Source organism: Panthera leo, chromosome C1 (genome assembly GCF_018350215.1).
Source record: "Panthera leo isolate Ple1 chromosome C1, P.leo_Ple1_pat1.1, whole genome shotgun sequence".
Lineage (NCBI taxonomy): Eukaryota > Metazoa > Chordata > Mammalia > Carnivora > Felidae > Panthera > Panthera leo.
In genome coordinates, this window is record NC_056686.1 from 116,247,221 (window position 1) to 116,265,068 (window position 17,848).

The 17,848-nt window shown below is 41.8% G+C and overlaps 1 protein-coding gene across 14 annotated transcripts in view; it reads left to right on the plus strand.

Annotated features, from left to right (window-relative positions):
- Window positions 1-17,848, plus strand: part of CLASP1 (cytoplasmic linker associated protein 1) — a 271,441-nt gene that overhangs the window by 212,152 nt on the left and 41,441 nt on the right. For all 14 annotated transcript variants that reach the window (XM_042954165.1, XM_042954159.1, XM_042954160.1 and 11 more), the window contains 4 exons: window positions 5,288-5,366; window positions 6,390-6,533; window positions 16,606-16,749; window positions 17,230-17,336. In XM_042954165.1, coding sequence (XP_042810099.1) covers window positions 5,288-5,366; window positions 6,390-6,533; window positions 16,606-16,749; window positions 17,230-17,336 — 474 coding nt within the window. The remainder of the gene's footprint in view (window positions 1-5,287; window positions 5,367-6,389; window positions 6,534-16,605; window positions 16,750-17,229; window positions 17,337-17,848) is intronic.

Below are 17,848 nucleotides of genomic sequence, written 5' to 3' on the forward strand. Positions count from 1 at the left end.
AGAGAGAAGGAGAGAAAGAATCCCAAGCAGGCTCTGCACTGCCATGCGTAACCCGACGTGGGGCTTGATGTCATGAACCGTGAAATCGTGACCTGAGCCAAAATCAAGAGTTGGATACTTAACTGACTGAGCCACCCAGACGCCCCTTTATTTTTAATTTTTTGAGGAACATGTATACTGTTTTTCATAGTGGCAGCACCAATTTACATTCCTGCCTACAGTGCACAAGGGTTCCCTTTTCTGCACATCCTCAACATTTATAATAACTAGGAGGTGTGAGGTGATAGCTCACCGGGGTTTTGATTTGCATTTCCCTCATGGTGATGTTGAGCACCTTTTCATGGATTTGCTTGACACTTGTTTGACATTTGTTGATGTCATGTTTGGGAATGTATCTGTTCACGTGGGCTAGACAATGTTGATGTTAACAAGACTCTTACAGTGTTTTTCTGGCATTCTCTTTTGTTTTTGTCAGCTGCTTGAATAAGTCCTCTCTTACACCATTTCCACATTCTCTTGTTAACAGATTTGTTGAAATGTCCCTGCTTTCCATGAGATGAAAAGTTGGCGTTATTTTTGTGAATGCTCAAGACAAATGTAAAAACAAGTATAAAACCTTGCAAATTGATCCTCTTATCTTTAAAAGACATTTTAGAGTATTTATTTACATCCTTCTGAAGACCTCAGTATTTTTAAAAAATGATTATTTTGAGAGAGAGCACGCATGTACGTATGCACACATACGTGAGTGGGGGAGGGGCAGAGAGAGAGGGAGACAGGGAATCCCAAGCATCCTCTACACTGTTAGCGCAGAGCCCTACGCAGGGCTCAGTCTCACAAACCGTGAGATTGTGACCTGAGCCGACGTTCAACCCACTGAGCCACCCGGGCACCCTAAGACCTTGATATTTTTATTTATTTATTTTTAATGTACATCCAAGTTAGCTAGCATATAGTGCAATAATGTTTTCAGGAGTAGATTCCAGTGACTCATCCCCTGTGTGTAACACCCAGTGCTCATCCCCAACAAGTGTCTTCCTTAACCCCTTACCCATTTAGCCCGTCCCCCCACCCACAGCCCCTCCAGCAACCCTCAGTTTATTCTCTGTATTTAAGAGTCTCTTATGTTTCGCTCCCTCCCTGTTTTTATATTCTTTTTGCTTCCATTCCCTTATGTTCATCTGTTTTGTATCTTAAATTCTTCATATGAGTGAAGTCATAGGATATTTGTCTTTCCCTAACTTATTTCACTTAGCATAATACTCTCCAGTTCCATCCACATAGCTGCAAATAGCAAGATTTCATTCTTTTTGATTGCCGAGTAATACCCCATTGTATGTATATACCACATCTTCTTTATCCATTCATCCACCGGTGGACATTTGGGCTCTTTCCATACTTTGGCTATTGTTGATAGTGCTGCTATAAACATGGGGGTGCATGTGTCCCTTCTAAATAGCACACCTGTATCCCTTGGATAAATGCCTAGTAGTGCAATTGCTGGGTCGTAGGGTAGTTCTCTTTTTAATTTTGAGGAACCTCCATACTGTTTTCCAGAGTGGCTGCACCAGCTTGCATTCCCACCAACAATGCAAAAGAGATCCTCTTTCTCTGCATCCTCGCCAACTTTATTGTTGCCTGAGTTGTTAATGTTAGCCATTCTGACAGGTGTGAGGGGATATCTCATTGTGGTTTTGATTTGTATTTCCCTGATGGTGGTTGGCCATCCGGATGTCTTCTTTGGAGAAGTGTCTCTTCATGTCTTTTGCCCATTTCTTCACTGGATTATTTGTGTTTTGGGTGTTGAGTTGGATAATTTCTTTATAGATTTTGGATACTAACCCTTTATCTGATGTCGTTTGCAAATATCTTTTCCCATTCCATTGGTTGCCTTTTAGTTTGGCTCATTGTTTCCTTCACTGTGCAGAAACTTTTTATCTGGATGAGGTCCCAATAGTTCGAGACCTCAGTATTTTTAATACTTCCATCTTCTTACAAGTCACACTAGAAATCTTGCTAGCCACATATGATGTAGGGCTCCCACTCGCCCAGCTACAATCTCTGTTAGCATTCACTGACTCAGAGGTTGATAACGCATAGCAGTTGTGACCTGTTACAAGGAAAGAAAGAAGAGCTGTGGAGATTCAGAGACATGTGAAAAACTGACTGTGTGCTGTCATTTTTCAGAAACCTCTTATCTACTGTGTCTGCAGTTGTAGGTTCGCAACATACGAGTATTAGAAATTAAATAGCCTCAGAAGACACCTCGCTGTAATGACTCAGTTGCCATTTGGTGGAAGATGGAGGGTTATGGGTCAGATCAGTGAATTTTTAAAAGAATAAGCCAATGACTCCAGATCAACTAATTATCCTCAGTAGGGTAACTTTTATATGACTCAGTTACTACACACTGGAATATTATTATATATCATAGAATGTCCAAAACAGAAGGACCCACCTTCATTTTATTAATGAGGAAACAGACTTTACTTGACTTGCCCGGGTCACGGTGCGTGTTAGTGGCCATGTGGGAACTGGAATCCAGGACTGCTGGTTATTACACCGCTGTGTGTTCCCCTTACTGCAGGCTGGTCTGTGGATGTGGGACTTTCTCTCCTGAAGGAGAATGTGGATAGTATTTGTGCTTTTTCTTTCCTCTCTGGCTCCCTCCACTAACAGTAGCGCACGTCACCCTGCCATCATCCCCCATGTATGTGTCTGTTAGTTGTTTGTGACTGCGCAACATGCATTTGTTCCTCTGTGCTCTGATGCCAACTGTTTTCTTTTGGTTCCTGACCCTGTAGATCTGTATAATTTGTGCTGCTATAGAATTTTATTATCCAAAGAGCTCTCCCTTGGTATTCAGTGAGCTCAGTATAATATACTATATTTACAATAAGCTTTTCAAATGCCGTCCCTCCTTTGGATGAGCGAGTTTAGTGGAATTAAGGAACATTCCTGCGTGCCGGTGTATTACTGGATTTGTAAAGGTTCAGCCAGGGATTGACTAGAAGGGCGAGGCGGGTCCAGCTGATAGTAACTGAGTGAAGTAGACAGGAGAGACGGTGATGCTGTGGGCTAGGGAACTTCCATAGAGAGAGGTGGCCATGTTGGCATGTGGGCCCAGTGGGCCCAGACTTCCCAAGAAAGGTCAGAAATGTGGAATAAGGCAGCACATTTGAGCTTTATTTTTAAATGACACTCTGAAAGCCAGATAAAACATTTGTGAATCAGACTTGGCCTAAAGGTCTCTTCCTTCATATAGGTGAATTTGTGAAGGGCAAAAACTTTCAGATCTTTAGGGATGGCAGGAATATTAAGATTTTACTCCTAAACTTTGGTGATTAAGGAAAACCCTCTGGTTATTTTCCTGGATGCCCCCTTTCCTTTAAGAATCCTCTCCTGGGTAGATTCGATCCAAATCTCTAGAGCACGTTCATTATTCAGTTTTCTCAGCAGCTGAGATGCCTAGCTATTTATGTATATTTAGGACCCATCAGTGAGTATTGGCGGGGAAGGGAGGGGAGGGCCTTTGTAATGGCTGAGGGGGGTTCCTAAGATAACAGGTCTGATTGCGAGTCTGCCTACTTCCTTTCCTTTGGCTGTGCCTGGCCACAGACACGTTTCCAGGTTAAACACGCCAGCTTATACTGAAATGGATTCTCCGTTCTCCCCTTGCTGCAGAAGGAGACAGAAGTTTTGTGTGTGGTTTGTCAAGCTCGTTTCTCTAATTTATAGCTGGTGTGAGTCACTTAAGTCATGTATGCTAAAGCGTACTTTGCTTACAGAAGTGGTCCTCCTGGCTTCCTGGGTACAAATACATGTGCTATTGGGTCACGTTTACTTTTTATTAGTAATTATAACAGTAGTAATATTAGTACCCAGGATGTGCTCCGTGCTTTGCATTTTCTTTACATTATGTCATTAAAATTTCAAATTCAGGGGCGCCTGGGTGGCTCAGCCGGTTAAGCGTCTGACTTCAGCTCAGGTCACGATCTCGCGGTCCGTGAGTTCGAGCCCTGCGTCGGGCTCTGGGCTGACGGCTCAGAGCCTGGAGCCTGCTTCCGATTCTGTGTCTCCCTCTCTCTCTACCCCTCCCCCGTTCATGCTCTGTCTCTGTCTCAAAAATAAAAATAAACATTAAAAAAAAAAAGTAAAATTTCAAATTCATCCTGTGACTTCACAGATCTGAACCTGCTTCCCCGTTCTTGTTACTATACTTCTGTAGATTGAGAAGAGTCCCTTAGAGAGGCCAAAGGAAACAATGCCGTCACTCAGCCTCAGTTGTAATAGATGTTTGCATTGCACCATCTTTCCTATTAGTGTGGAAAATACATCTACATCTTCCTACATGGACACGATTATGCACTTTTAAACTAATGCTAGTAATTGCAGCATTTTAAGGGAAGGAGCATGGACTTTGGCTAGCCAAGAGTCCTCGGGGTTACTCAGATGTATCAAAGATGTGAAATGGCTGCAAGAAATGAGATCAGGAACAGGTGAGAAGCGGAGGGTCCTGGTTTCTGCATATGTGTTGTAGCTGGATGGGGGATTCCCTTGCTGGGTCTCCCATACTCTTTGTGGTCACCCTACAAAATAGAGACCAGAAGCAGTTGCGCAGTAGGACCAAGGAGGACAGCATGGTTAGCTGAAGCAAGGGCAGCTGTAGGCAGCCTCGTCAGGATGTAAATTAAGATTTCGGAATTGGAAGTTTTTCTCATGAAGCAGTTTCAGAAAGGTACCTGGAAAGAAGATGAGCACATTCTAGAAGGCAGGTAGGAATCTCTTTTATCGTTTGGTCTTCATTTCTAAAATAGCATACATAACTCTAAGTGTCGTGTGTGTTTTGGGACTTGTAGCAAGATTTCCCATTTTCTGGGGCACCTGGGTGGCCGAGTTGGTTGAGCGTCCGACTTCGGTTCAGGTCATGATCTTGCACTTGGTGAGTTGAGCCCCATGTCGGGCTTTGTGCTATCAGCACAGAGCCTGCTTTAGATTCTCTGCCCCACTCTGTCTCTGCCCCTCCCCCTCTCAAAAATAAATAAAACATTTTTTAAAAATAATAAGTAAAAAAAAAGATTTTCCATCTTCTTAATTTTATATGTAATGTCTGTTACTCTAGTATTTATATAAAATGGAAAGTACAATTACCTGGTGTAGAGGCTTGCTTCCGTGTCCATCAGACTTATCTCTAGTGGTATATTTTTGTTTCTGAGATGGTTTTGCATTATTTTTTGTAACGTATCTTTCCTTAAAATGAGCACTTTCTTTCTTCTCTTAAACCTAGGGACTCCTTTCCATTTGACCAACAGTTTAACATTTTGATGAGATTCATTGTGGATCAAACTCAAACTCCTAACCTCAAGGTTGGTGACTATTTGTCATTACAATTCAACCTCTAGAAGTCAAATTTGCTTAAAATGTCCTTTTTTGTACATGACTCGTATTTGGCTGTTATGAATAAGTCTGCTGTGAGTGAGCATTCTTACACAACTGTTTGGGGCCATGTTTCCATTTTTCTTGTTTGAGTACCTAGGAGAAGAGTCACTGGTTCATTGGGTGGGTCGTGTTTAATGTTATTTTAAACTGTTCAAATGGTTGTACCGTATTATATTCCTACCAGCAATATAATGGCAGGCCTAGTAGTTCCACATCCTCACCAACATTTGAGTAATTTTGCTGTTTTCCACCGTATTTAAACTAGAAAATTCTGGTGTGTTGATATAAGGTATCTTACTGAAATGTTTTCCATATTAACGTTCTAACACATGAAAATTAATTGTCACGTATTTTGGAAAATCATAACTATAAGACTGAATTTGAGGGAGGGTATTATTAATTTCAATTAGGTCGTGTACGTCATCTCTTCTTCATTCATTAGCTTTTGTTGGGGTTTTAGGATAGCTGCAATCAATAACCGCCCTCTTCTCCTAAGGTCAAAACCAATTGAGGCATCAGTGGAGAAGTTAAGGTAGAATATCAGCGTGATTGCTAAAAATGCTACCTTGCAAGACGTGGCCTAGGATGCCCAAAAAACAATACTAAGTGCTTCCTGGTCAAGCGGCAGAGTCGTAATCCCGTGGCCTGCCCATGGGGGCTCAGATGCCCTGCAGGTGTCTTGCTGCGTATGGGAGGAGGCAGAGCAGGCCTTCTCCACAGGCACGGTGATCTAAAACTGAAGGAGGTTGATCTGTATGCCAGTCTTCCTGTTCCCAAACTTAACCTGTCAGCCATTTCATGCTTTTGTCCCTGATGGACGTGGCTCTGTGTGAAAACATAGATCCAGGAGAAAGGAGGGGTCCCCTCAATTGTATTTACTTTTCTCTGATCAGAATTCTATTCAGAGATTCATAAGTGTACCTAATGAGTATAATTATTGGGTCTTTCAGGTCAAAGTTGCAATCCTGAAGTACATCGAGTCCCTCGCTAGGCAGATGGATCCAACGGATTTTGTAAACTCTAGTGAGACGAGGCTTGCAGTTTCTAGAATTATAACCTGGACGACAGAACCAAAGAGTTCAGACGTGAGAAAGGTATGTCCGCGAGAGCTCAAGTGCAGCTTTAAACACACCGTTCTCAGGCATGTGTTAGGAAAAGAAATGTAGTTGGGAACTTGCACACCATGCCACACACCTACATGGGATCCTTTATTACTCCTTTTCTGTGAAACCAAGACTTTGCTGTTGCCCCTTACCTTCTTTCTCCAGTTCCACCTAGTCCCAGTCTTCCAGCATCAAAATGAAAATCGGAAATCGTGTATGATTGGTTTGTGGTTTTCTTAGGCATCTATTTTATTCTTTCTAAGTGAGAAATCACTCATGGTTTAGTGTCTCTTCAGGCCATCGGTTTTCCACATATCAGTTTTGTGACATGGACTTTGAGGACAGAATTGAAAATCTAAGGCTGCCTGGCCACAAGGTGCCTCATAGCAAAAGGTGGCTGAAAATTTGCTAAGAAATGAATTTCTGAATTTAAAAAGAGCAAACAATTTCAGATTACATACCATACTTGGAACACACTCTGACTTGGGGAGTGACATGGGGAGATAGAATTCAGATTTTGGATGCACCCTGCTATCAAGGTGTTGTTTTGTTAGTTTATCAGCTGAAGAATATTGGCTACTTTTTTCAGAAATGACACATTGAGGAGCGGATAACATAGGAAAGAGCACAGAGTGCTATTATTTCTCTTTCAAGATAGTACTCTGCATCAGGACTATTACAAAGATTAATTATTACATGTGAAATGCTTTGTCAGTTCCTGACAAGTTGTAAGCACACCGCAAGCGTAAATTACTGTGTTTGTCTCTCTTACTCTCTGCCTGTCGATGTCGTTCTGTGCTTGAGCTTCCCACTGCTTGAGTTTGACACGTGGCCATTATTCTTTTTACTTTATGGATAAACTAAGTAGCCTTTATGAAGTACTCTTAAAAGCCAGCTTTCTCAGTTCTGCTTCCAGACTGGAGGTACGTGATTTTGGTTATTTGTGTATAATCACGAGCCTTGCATTTTTTCTTCTGTACCACACTCCTTCCACCCTTGGCCCTACCAGTGGAGTTGTTTGGCCTTAAGCAGAGTTGATAATGTGGACCACTTGGGTCCAGCAGGAAAAAAGGAAAGGAGAAATCCAAGCAATAGTTAGCAGGAGTGGTAAATTTCCAAATGCCAATAAACACTTAGCTCCTCTTCCATTGAAGTTCAAAGACAAGAACAGAAGAATTCTGTAAAAGGTTTCTTTAGAAGGGTTACGGATCATGTAAGTCCTGTGTCCATTGTATAGTCATAAACTAAGTTGTCCAAGGACACGGAACAAGGGCAAATCCTATTAAAGCACTCATTCAAAATTGTTATCAAAGAGGCATTTCACTGGCAACCTCTGATTTAGCCATTAAACCAGTTTGGGATTAGGGAGGTACAATAGGAGGTGGTTGAATGATTTGCTTGGTGTGTAAGTCACAAACAGATATTTCTGTTGTAGTTTTTAAAATCACAACAGTGGCCAAAATACAAAAGCCTTAAGGGTAGCTTTCTGTCTTTAGTCATAACATGTAAATGTGTGTGTGTGTCTATGTGTGTGCCTTTTGTAATTGAATGTTACTTAAGTATTCCTTCCTGTAGGACTGAAACATTGTAGACTTACGTATTACCATAATTCTAGCCTGTTGAGGAGCAGTTCACTTTCATCGTATCCTCCACTTTCTCTGGACGTGCGCATTAAAAACTTGAACTACAATTTATTTTCCTAACTTTTCTAAGGAGGACGTTATAGGAACTTTCTTCCTTGAGTTATTTAGCCTTAGGCTCCCAAGGCTTGAGTCAGTTATGGTTAGGATATTAAACTTATTGCCAGAAATCATGTGGATCGTTTACTGTTTGATCTTCAACACTTAATGTCAGTCATTTTGGGTCACGCGGTGCTACTTCACAAAGCCTGGTCTCCATTGGTGTTCCACTCCTGTTGCCTGCCCTCACTTCTTCCCCTTCCCCGTGTCGAGGACTGCTCAGCACCTTGCCTTCAGACTGAGTTCAGATCCAGGTTCTGGGCCAGTAATCCTGATCTTCAGGAAATTTGGAAAGCTTTTTTATTACATCAGTAGTTCTCAGTCCTGGCTACGGTTAAAATCTGCCTCCGTTCCTGGGCTCTACCCCAGGTAATTTGACCTAATTGGCATAGTGTAAAGTATGGACATTGTTTTGGGTCTCATTGGGATTCCCTCCACCGTTGGCTGTTTTTTAACGCACAGAGTTGCGACCTGGTGTTTTAGACCATTACCCTGGAGTTGCACCTCAAGACATACAGGCTGCTGGTACAGTGTTGACCTGGTTGCGATCGATTCCCTTGGTCCGAGCCTTCATCTGCAGTATCTTCAGGCCTGGGGCTAGACTTGCTATTCCCCAGGGACTTCTCACCTCCCTATTTTCTCTCGCCCTGTATCTCTGCACCTAGCACAATACCTGTGTGAGCAAAGTAAACATTTCATAAATAGTTTGAATGAATTAATGAATGATAAATGTCCAGAAAGAGGTGATCTCATTTTAAGTAGCATTTCGAAGCCATTATTTTCAAAACCATAATGTCGGAGGCCCCCTGTTTTGACTTCTGTGTTCGTTTTCTGTTGCATACTGAAACACCACAAACTAAGTAGCTTGAAACTACACACATTTATTATGTTGTAATTCTTTTTTTTTTTTTTTTTTTTTTTTTGATGTTTTTATTTTTGAGACGAGAGAGAGCATGAGCAGGGGAGGAGCAGAGAGAGAGGGAGACACAGAATCCGAAGCAGGCTCCAGGCTCTGAGCTGTCAGCACAGAGCCCGACGCGGGGCTCGAGCTCACAGACTGTGAGATCATGACCTGAGCTGAAGTCGGACACTTAACCAACTGAGCCACGCAGGCGCCCCTGTGTTGTAATTCTTTGATTCAGGAATCTGGCACATAGTCTTTGGGTCCTCTGCTTAGGGTCTTAACAGACTGAAATCACGGTGTCGCCTGGGTCTTTGGTCTTATCTGAGGCCTAGTCTTTTTTTAATCACTGGTTCTTGGCCGAATTCCATTCCTTACAGGAGGGCCGAGGGGCCTGTTTTCTGGCTGTCAGTAGGGGACATTCTCAGCTCGTGGGCCACCTGCCAGCCCTGCCACACCTCCCTCTCCCCAGCTTGGCAATTTGTTTCTTCAAAGCCAGCAAGAGAATATTTGGGGAAAAAATTTCCCCAAACTTCCCAAATGTGATGAAAAACCTTAGTCTACCCATCTAAGAAGCTCCATAAACTCCCAGTAGGATAAGAAAAGATCCCCAGATAGACACATCGTAATCAAACAATTGAGAGACAGAGACAAGTAGAGAATCCTGGAAGTAGCAAGAGGGAGGCAGCCTGGCATCCCCCAGAGACCCTCTGTAAGACACACAGCTGGTTTCTCCTCAGAAACCGTGGAGGACAGAGGCAATGGGATGGCATTCAGCGTGCTGACAGAAAAAACCTGCCAAGCAAATATTCTCTGTTCAGCAAAACTATTCTTCCAAAGTGGAGGAGAAATTAAAATGAAGCCAGCACCTCCAACCTTGCTTCAGGGCTTAGGTCACACCCACCCAGGATAATCTCCCCTTTGATGACCTAAAAGTCAACTGACTGGGGAGGGACTTTTCATTACACCTGCAGAGTCCCTTCTGCCATAACAATTAGGGGAATGATGTTCCATCATTCACAAGTCTCACTCTAGGGGAGAGGATCGGACAGGGATTGTATGTGGGAGATGGGAGTCTCGGGGGCGTCTTAAGTGTTTTGCCTACCAAGGCTTTATCTCACTTTCGTGAGTTGGCAGGAATCTTCCACAGTCATTTGTTAATTCACTACCTCTTACTTAAATAGGGAGCTTTTTAATGTAACTGTTCAAGTTGTGGTGAGGGTCAAGATGCATCTCTGCATCCTGGGTACCCTCTAGGGTTTTGTTTTTTTTAAGTTTATTTATTTATTTTGAGGGAGAGAGAGTGCGCGCGCGAGTGGTGGAAGGGACGCAGAGAGGGAGAGAGAGAATCCTAAGCAGGCTCTGCACTATTGTTGCAGAGCCCAATGCAGGGCTCAACTGCATGAACGGTGAGATCCTGACCTGAGCTGAAATCAAGAGTCGGACACTTCACCCACTGAGCCACCCAGGTGCTTCTAGGTTTTGTTTTTTTTTTTTAATCATTAAAAATGTCAGTGGCTGGAGGGGCGCCTGGGTGGCTCAGTCAGTGAAGCGTCCTACTTTTGATTTTTGCTCAGGTCATGATCTTGCAGGTTCGTGGGTTTGAGGCCCGCGTCGGGCTCTGTGCTGACAGCCTAGAGCCTGGAGCCTGCTTCGGATTCTGTGTCTCCGTCTCTCTCTGCCCCTCCCCTGTTCACACTCTGTCTCTTCCTCTCTCTCTCTCTCTCTCTCTCTCTCTCTCTCTAAAATAAATAAATGTGAAAAAAAGTTTTGTTTTTTTTTTAATGTCTGTGACTCAAGATTGCTTGGCTTTCAATTATACACATCCAGCTTTGTTGTTTGATTAAAATAGGTGCATTAAAGCACGGTATTTGGATATGTGTTCTTTTGCCCCATAACTACTTACCCACAGACTGTATATTAGGGCACTGCAGATTAATCCTTTATGGAGACGGCATCACTTTTATTTAAATGCTCTCTTTTGATGTGCCACCCAATGGACATTATATAAATACAGATGCTATTGTAAGTAATGCAAACTGCCTTGCACAAGAATTTGGACCATATTTGAAAGCTTATCTAAATGAACTGAGCACCTAAATAAATTAAAATACTTAAAAATTGGGATGTGATATGTATCACTCTGCTCTAAGATCTAAACTTGTCATTATCATTTTAAGGCTGTAAAAAAGTAAAACAGGAACTATTTTTATCTGGGTAAATTAAAGCACCCTGTCTCTTTTAAATAAACTTAATGTTTTGCACCATCTTTCATTTGCAGTTACTAACAGTTTCTATCAGGTGCTAGGAAAACCTTGGTGATTTAAAAAAGCACTATGTGATCATGAACCAAGTTTTCCTATTGGTGTCCTGCTTTAATTTCTGAAGAGTAGGGCAAGATTATATTCTAAATGTTAGAAGAACCCTTCAGTCTGAAATTTGTGCAGTAAACCCTCATATTGGCCCTACTCTAGAGAACATTAATTTTCTGCAAACAATACTTGGGGAGTTTGCAGACAGTATAATTCGTCCTATAAGGTCCTATTTGGGAAAACAACTTAACTCTAATAGAACTCTTGATTTGTTGACTTCAGCATTTTTAATATTTTTATATTTACTTTGTTTCCCTTTTTATCTCCGTGTTTTGGGTGTTTGTTGTTGGAGAGAGAGAGGTGTTTAAATATTTAAGATGTTTTGAAGAGGAAGGAAGAAGCACGGCCAAAACCAGAACACAAGCCAGTCAGCAGTGGAGTGGGCTTACCAGGCCAAGACTGATGGGGGCCAGCAGGAAAAGCCCCACCCAGACCCTCACTGGCCCAATCTGTTCCCAGAGTAACCTTGTTCTTGTTTTAGGTGCGGGAGCACTGACTGTCCTGTTGGCCAAACTGTACCTTTCTGAAGGAACTGTGTTTTGTGTTCATATAATGTATTAACAGGAGGAAGTGGATTCTAGAGTTTGACCGTCCTTTGACTTCTGCCCCTGCCACTTGGTGGTGGTGCGAGCTGGCAGCTGAACCTCAGAATTCTTGTTTGTTCTCCGTAAAATGGGAATAATCACCCCTGCCTCAGGCTTCATTGGGGGGGCCTAAATGCAGTATAGAAAACATAGGTAGAGACTCCTTCATTTGCTATTGCAGCCTCTGCAGCCCCGTGGGAGGCTTGTTTTGGTTTTGCTCTGCTATTTGTGAAGCAAATGGAGAACTCAGGTTTTTTCCAGCATTAGGAAGATTTTTTTTTTTTTCCCCAGTCAACCAAAGGGAATGTAAATGCAGTAGAACTTTTAATGCTATGTTTACATTTCAGGATTCAGAATCCCTGTGGGTTTGCGTAGCATACATGATTTTCTACCATCGAGCGCCTGCTTCGTCAGATGAGATAGCAGATTTAGCCCCCGAAATGCCGTAAATGAAGTCATGGCAAAGAAACCTGGAAAGTGTATAAAGATGCTGTTGTCTGGATCAGGAAGAGAATAGAAATAGCCCTCAAAAGTTGAAATTTCCAGCTGAAAAATTTTAATGTCTACTTACAGGTAGCAGTGTGGCCTAGCCACAAAGCTCAGGATTTTCCCATCAAACAGGGTTTGAGGCTCAGCTTAACTGTGACTGGCTCTTTCCAGAAATGAGTTGACTTTTTTGATGTCTTTGCTCAAGAACGCTACTGCTGCCAGCAACAAGGCTGGGTAGGAAGCACCTAGCAAATGGTAGAGGTTTGAAACCAGTAGTTACCGTCCTCCTGTTCTTAGAGCTGCTAGATTATATGTGTCCAGGTGATGTTGCAAAAGAAGCCACATACTTTCACAGCTTACAAATAACCCTGGTTTTAGCACTTGCTTCTTCTCTCATTAAATCCTACCGCCTTTCCTGTTTGTCAGTCCCCGCTTCAGCGTAGTCGAGTAGGTGAGGATTTCCCCACTAGGTCAGCTTCCACCTGCTCTGGGCCCGGAGAAGGAAACTTGGAAGAAAATTGTAAACAGGTAGATTTTAAACTATGTACTAATTTGAAAAAAGACACTTCACTGTTTGCATTGTAGATTATTAATACTGATTACCCTTGGCAAGACACTGAAAAGATTGTCAAGAAACCTAAAATTCATATAATACTATGTTGAATGTGTGTGTGTGTGTGTGTGTGTGTAAAGGTTTGTGTTTTGATGTGTTTTATGATTAACTACCTGCCCAAAACAAAAAGCTATGTTGAGTGTAGTCCCCTACCATATGCAAGATACTAAATAAGGAATGTCTGGAGGTTTTGAAGTAACCTTTCTTTGGCGATTTTCTAAAGCAATTTTAATGACCATCTGGAGGGAAGCAATAATTGTTTAATAAATTAGAAACCTTCTCTTTCTCCCAAAGTTTAAGTTTTCCCCAGTTAATACCAGCGCTGAAGCATTTGTCAAAAGCTTTATTGATCTCCTGTCTCAAAGAACTCTTTCCTGCCTTCAAGGCAGTTAGTTGATAGCCCCGGGAGTTCTTTCCATAGAGTGACTGTTAAGATTTGAAGGACCTTTTGCCCTCATCTACCAGTTTCTACTGCTGAGTGGGCGTGAGTGGGAGTCGGTTCCTTTTAAGTTGCCATTTGGTCTTTAAAATAATGACCCTAGAGTTGTCCGTTAAGAGAAGTCAGCAGCAACCTTGCGTTTTTGGTCTGGCTGCTCACTGGCCCTGCCTCTTATGAAAGGCAAGAGTTCAATGATGGAACAAGAACAGTTGTACACTCCACTTTTTGATCCATTATTGAACATGAGCTGTGCCCCAAGCTTTTTAAAATGAATCTCTTCAACTCATCCCTATGTTTGGAGTTAACTCCTTTAAAGAGAATGTATTGATGATAACGATAAACATAACCCAGTTTTCTTCCTTGTTTGGATTCTAGTATTCTGACTTCTCACTAACACAGAGAGTTGTAGATAAAATATTTTAGGACCATACAGTCTCATTCCTTTTAAAACTGTGATATAAAATATTTTTAAATAACAGATTTAAATCATATTTTCTACCCATTTCTGGAGCTTGGACCTCATTAGAAAGGATTTTACTTTGAAAACAGCTTTAAATCCCCAAGGGTGACTTTTGAAAAATGTATAAAATCATTTACATTTCATATTTTGGAAAATGTAAAAATAAGTTACATTCATTTATATGTATAAATCACCACACGTACCATCTGTCCAACGAGTTATATTTTCAAAATTCCTCCATCTCTCTTTTGGATTTCTTATCAAAATTCACCGTTAGGGTTATTGAAAGAGAAGTTTCTGTAGTGGGCCAAAACGTAAAGTCTGCTGCGATGGCTTTCCCACGTGACTAAGTCACTGATAGCACATGGCCACTAGTTAGCACAATTTCTAGGCCTATCGTCTTGCGGCTCTTTTGTTCCTGAAAGATCCCGCTGATTTTTATAATTTGCTTCGTAAAAAACCTCAAGTTAGTTTGTGATATTAGATATCTTGTCATTCTGGGAAGAAACACGGTTTTTTTAAGTAAAGGTAGTGGCACATTTCACATAAAAATACTGATACATTTTATAATTTTGAAATGCCATTGTCATTCATTAAAAAATAAGTCCCTAAACTTTCTTACTAAATTGGCAACATTTTCCTTTTTTCTCTCCCTGATAAAACTCAAGTCTGTTTCTTTCTCTTTGAAGTGCATTTTTTTTTGCATGCGTTTTTTTCCTAACATCTAACAAAAATGTCTTTTTTTAATGCACAGTTTACTTTGCATGATTTTTGGAATTTAATCTTATACAAATATAAAGGTCAAGTTAATGTATATTACATTGGTGGTGAAAAAGATTCCTTCAGATAACTATTAAGTATGTTTCAATAATATGAAAATGTGTAGTACAATCGGTAATAGTGTGTTTTGCCTGTGTCATGAAAGCACACTGGCCCCTTGGGGTTTAATTTGGATGGAAAGGCTACTGATGACTGTATTTGGAGGTCAAGGGGAGAAAGTAAGATACTTTTGTCCAGTCTGTGCTTAATAAATGCTTTTGATAGGTCTAAAATCTGGTTTTTGATTCTGTAAAAGACATTCTGATATTTTAAAATTCATAATTAATTTTTATTTCTGGTTAAATACATTTGGGTCCTTGGATTTTTTTGTTTTTCTTTCTTCGGACACAAATAGTAGTTTTGTCTTAACTGGGCCCAGGATTAATTTTAACATTGTGAAAGCATTGAAATATTTCGCGGTGTTTACTTCCAAAGCATTTCTCAAGCAGATATGTATTTTTTAATGTTTGTTTATTTTCGAGAGAGGGAGAGAGCAAGCGGGGCAGGGACAGAGAGGGGGACAGAGGATCCAAAGCGGGCTTTGTGCTGATAACACAGAACCTGACATGGGGCTCGAACTCGCGAACTGCGAGATCACGGTCTGAGTCAAGGTTGGCCGCTCAGCCGACTGAGCCACCCAGGTGCCCCAGCAAATATGTTTTTTGTAACACCTTATGTCACGGGTAAAAATATTCCGAAGAATTACTACAATCCTAGAAATTTTGAGTCTTTGGAAAAATAAATGTATCCTTTTAGTCAGAAGAGTATGTGATGCATTTTTCTTTCTTTTGACTCTCAGAAATTTGTAAGAGATGCCATTATATACCACAGTCTTCTCTTGGCAGTTGTTCTAAATCAAAACCCTTGGAACTAATTTCTCAGGCATTGTTTTTTAAGCTCACTGTGCCTGCTGCTACTTAGAACCATAGAAAGACTTGCTGGAGAAATCCGAGTCTCATAGGGCTACTGTTGCTTCAGCTCATTGCTTTCCCACCTTGCTGCCAGAGTGCTCGCTGCAGTACGTTGTCTCAGTTAATAAAGTAGAACGTTTGCCAAAACACCGAATTTGTACCATATAAGTCTGGTTTGCTTCCCAAGGACTGGCCTTTCTCACTTGGCAGGTGCAACAGGGGTTTTTCAGATGTATTTAAACTCTTTCTCTAGATTTTCTCAGTCACTCAAAGTGGAGCTTGAGGAAAAGTGGTTGCTCAGGTTAGCCCATTGGCAGCTCCTGTAGAAACTTGTTCCCTCCAGGGGCACCAGGAGCCCTGTCCAGTGCTGACTTGTTAGAGTGAACCATCTTCAGCCGTTCCATGTCCTCTCGTTGTTTTACTTACGTACTTAGCAGCTTTGTCCCTTGTGCTAGACAGCATGGGGAAGGTCATTGAATATGAACATGCTGTGGATATCCCAGGCCAGGGCGTGAAGGTGAAACGGGGGCGTATTTTCCAGATTGAAGTCAGGCTGTTTATAACCGGTGATCCTGTTTTCTCCAAATGCCTTTTGTGTGTGTGTTTTATGACGAAGCTGTCCTCTTACTATTGTTTGACTCATATGAAGAAAGTTTTGTGAGTTTCATTTTAATGAATGTTTTGACCAGAATACGCTGTTGTCCATTACATAATGAATCACATCTTCTTTTTCCAGGCAGCACAAATTGTGCTGATCTCTCTGTTTGAATTGAACACTCCCGAATTTACCATGTTACTTGGTGCCTTGCCAAAAACCTTCCAGGATGGTGCCACCAAACTCCTGCATAACCACCTCAAGAACTCTAGTAACACCAGTGTGGTGAGTGCCTCAGTCACGACTGGTGCCTCTGTACTGACCGTGACCTCTGCGAGTCCCTTGTCTAGACTTGCTCTGATAGAATGGCCAGCTTTCTTGTTCTCTTTCAGTAAACTGTGGGCATCTGGAGGGTGGGGGCGTATCTGGCCCCTGCAGTAGTCCCAACGAATGAGTGAACCTAGTGTTTAAACGTACTCTTTTTCTTAAGTGAGATTGTTCAATCCGTTAAATTTTTACTTGGTCACTTAGCCCTTTGTTCACTGAATTACTTATGTTTTTCATGCTATAAAGATGGAAGGACTCAATTGTGTGTGTGACTCTGGCACAGGTGACATCAGACGGTTCAACTTGAGGAACCCCTGCGTGACAGCTATCCGTTTGGGGTGTATCTGCACTTAAAATTGGCCTTATCATTCTTTAAAAAAAAAAAAGTCACCCTGATTGTGCCAGTATTTATCTTATTTCATTCTGCTTTCACCCCAGGGCTCTCCGAGCAATACAATTGGCCGGACTCCCTCCCGACACACCAGCAGCAGGACCAGCCCCCTGACCTCACCCACCAACTGTTCCCACGGGGGCCTGTCTCCCAGGTAATGCCATTTCCCCAAAAGTGAGGAAACCACCCCAATGTCCGTCCACCCCATTCCTAGGTTTTTAGACCAAGCTTAACACCAAAAAATGGATGGGTATCAGGAGATCATGGGGTCTAGTAGTCTGTATAATCTTGGGCAAAGCAGTTGACTTCTATGGCAAAATGGCCAATTTGTGCTGAATGTTCTTGGAGATTCTTCCAGCTCTAAGAACTCCCTAGTAACTTAAAGATTTTAAGGCTAAAGCCACATTTAGTACTGTTTCACGTAGAAACGATTTAGAAATTCATCACCTATTTTGTAAGTGGTAGGAGCACCTTATGGTATTTGTCATCTAAATAAATCCCTTGTAGTCCCACACAAGGCCTAGGGTAGTTTTCCAAACCAGCAGTCATTCCAGGCATAGTTGCTGTAATTACGGGCTCACGTTTGAAGCAGACTCCTGCTCCAGAGAGGTATTTAGAACCTGAGAACTGAAATTAGATCATCGTTTTCAGACTTTGTTGGGACCG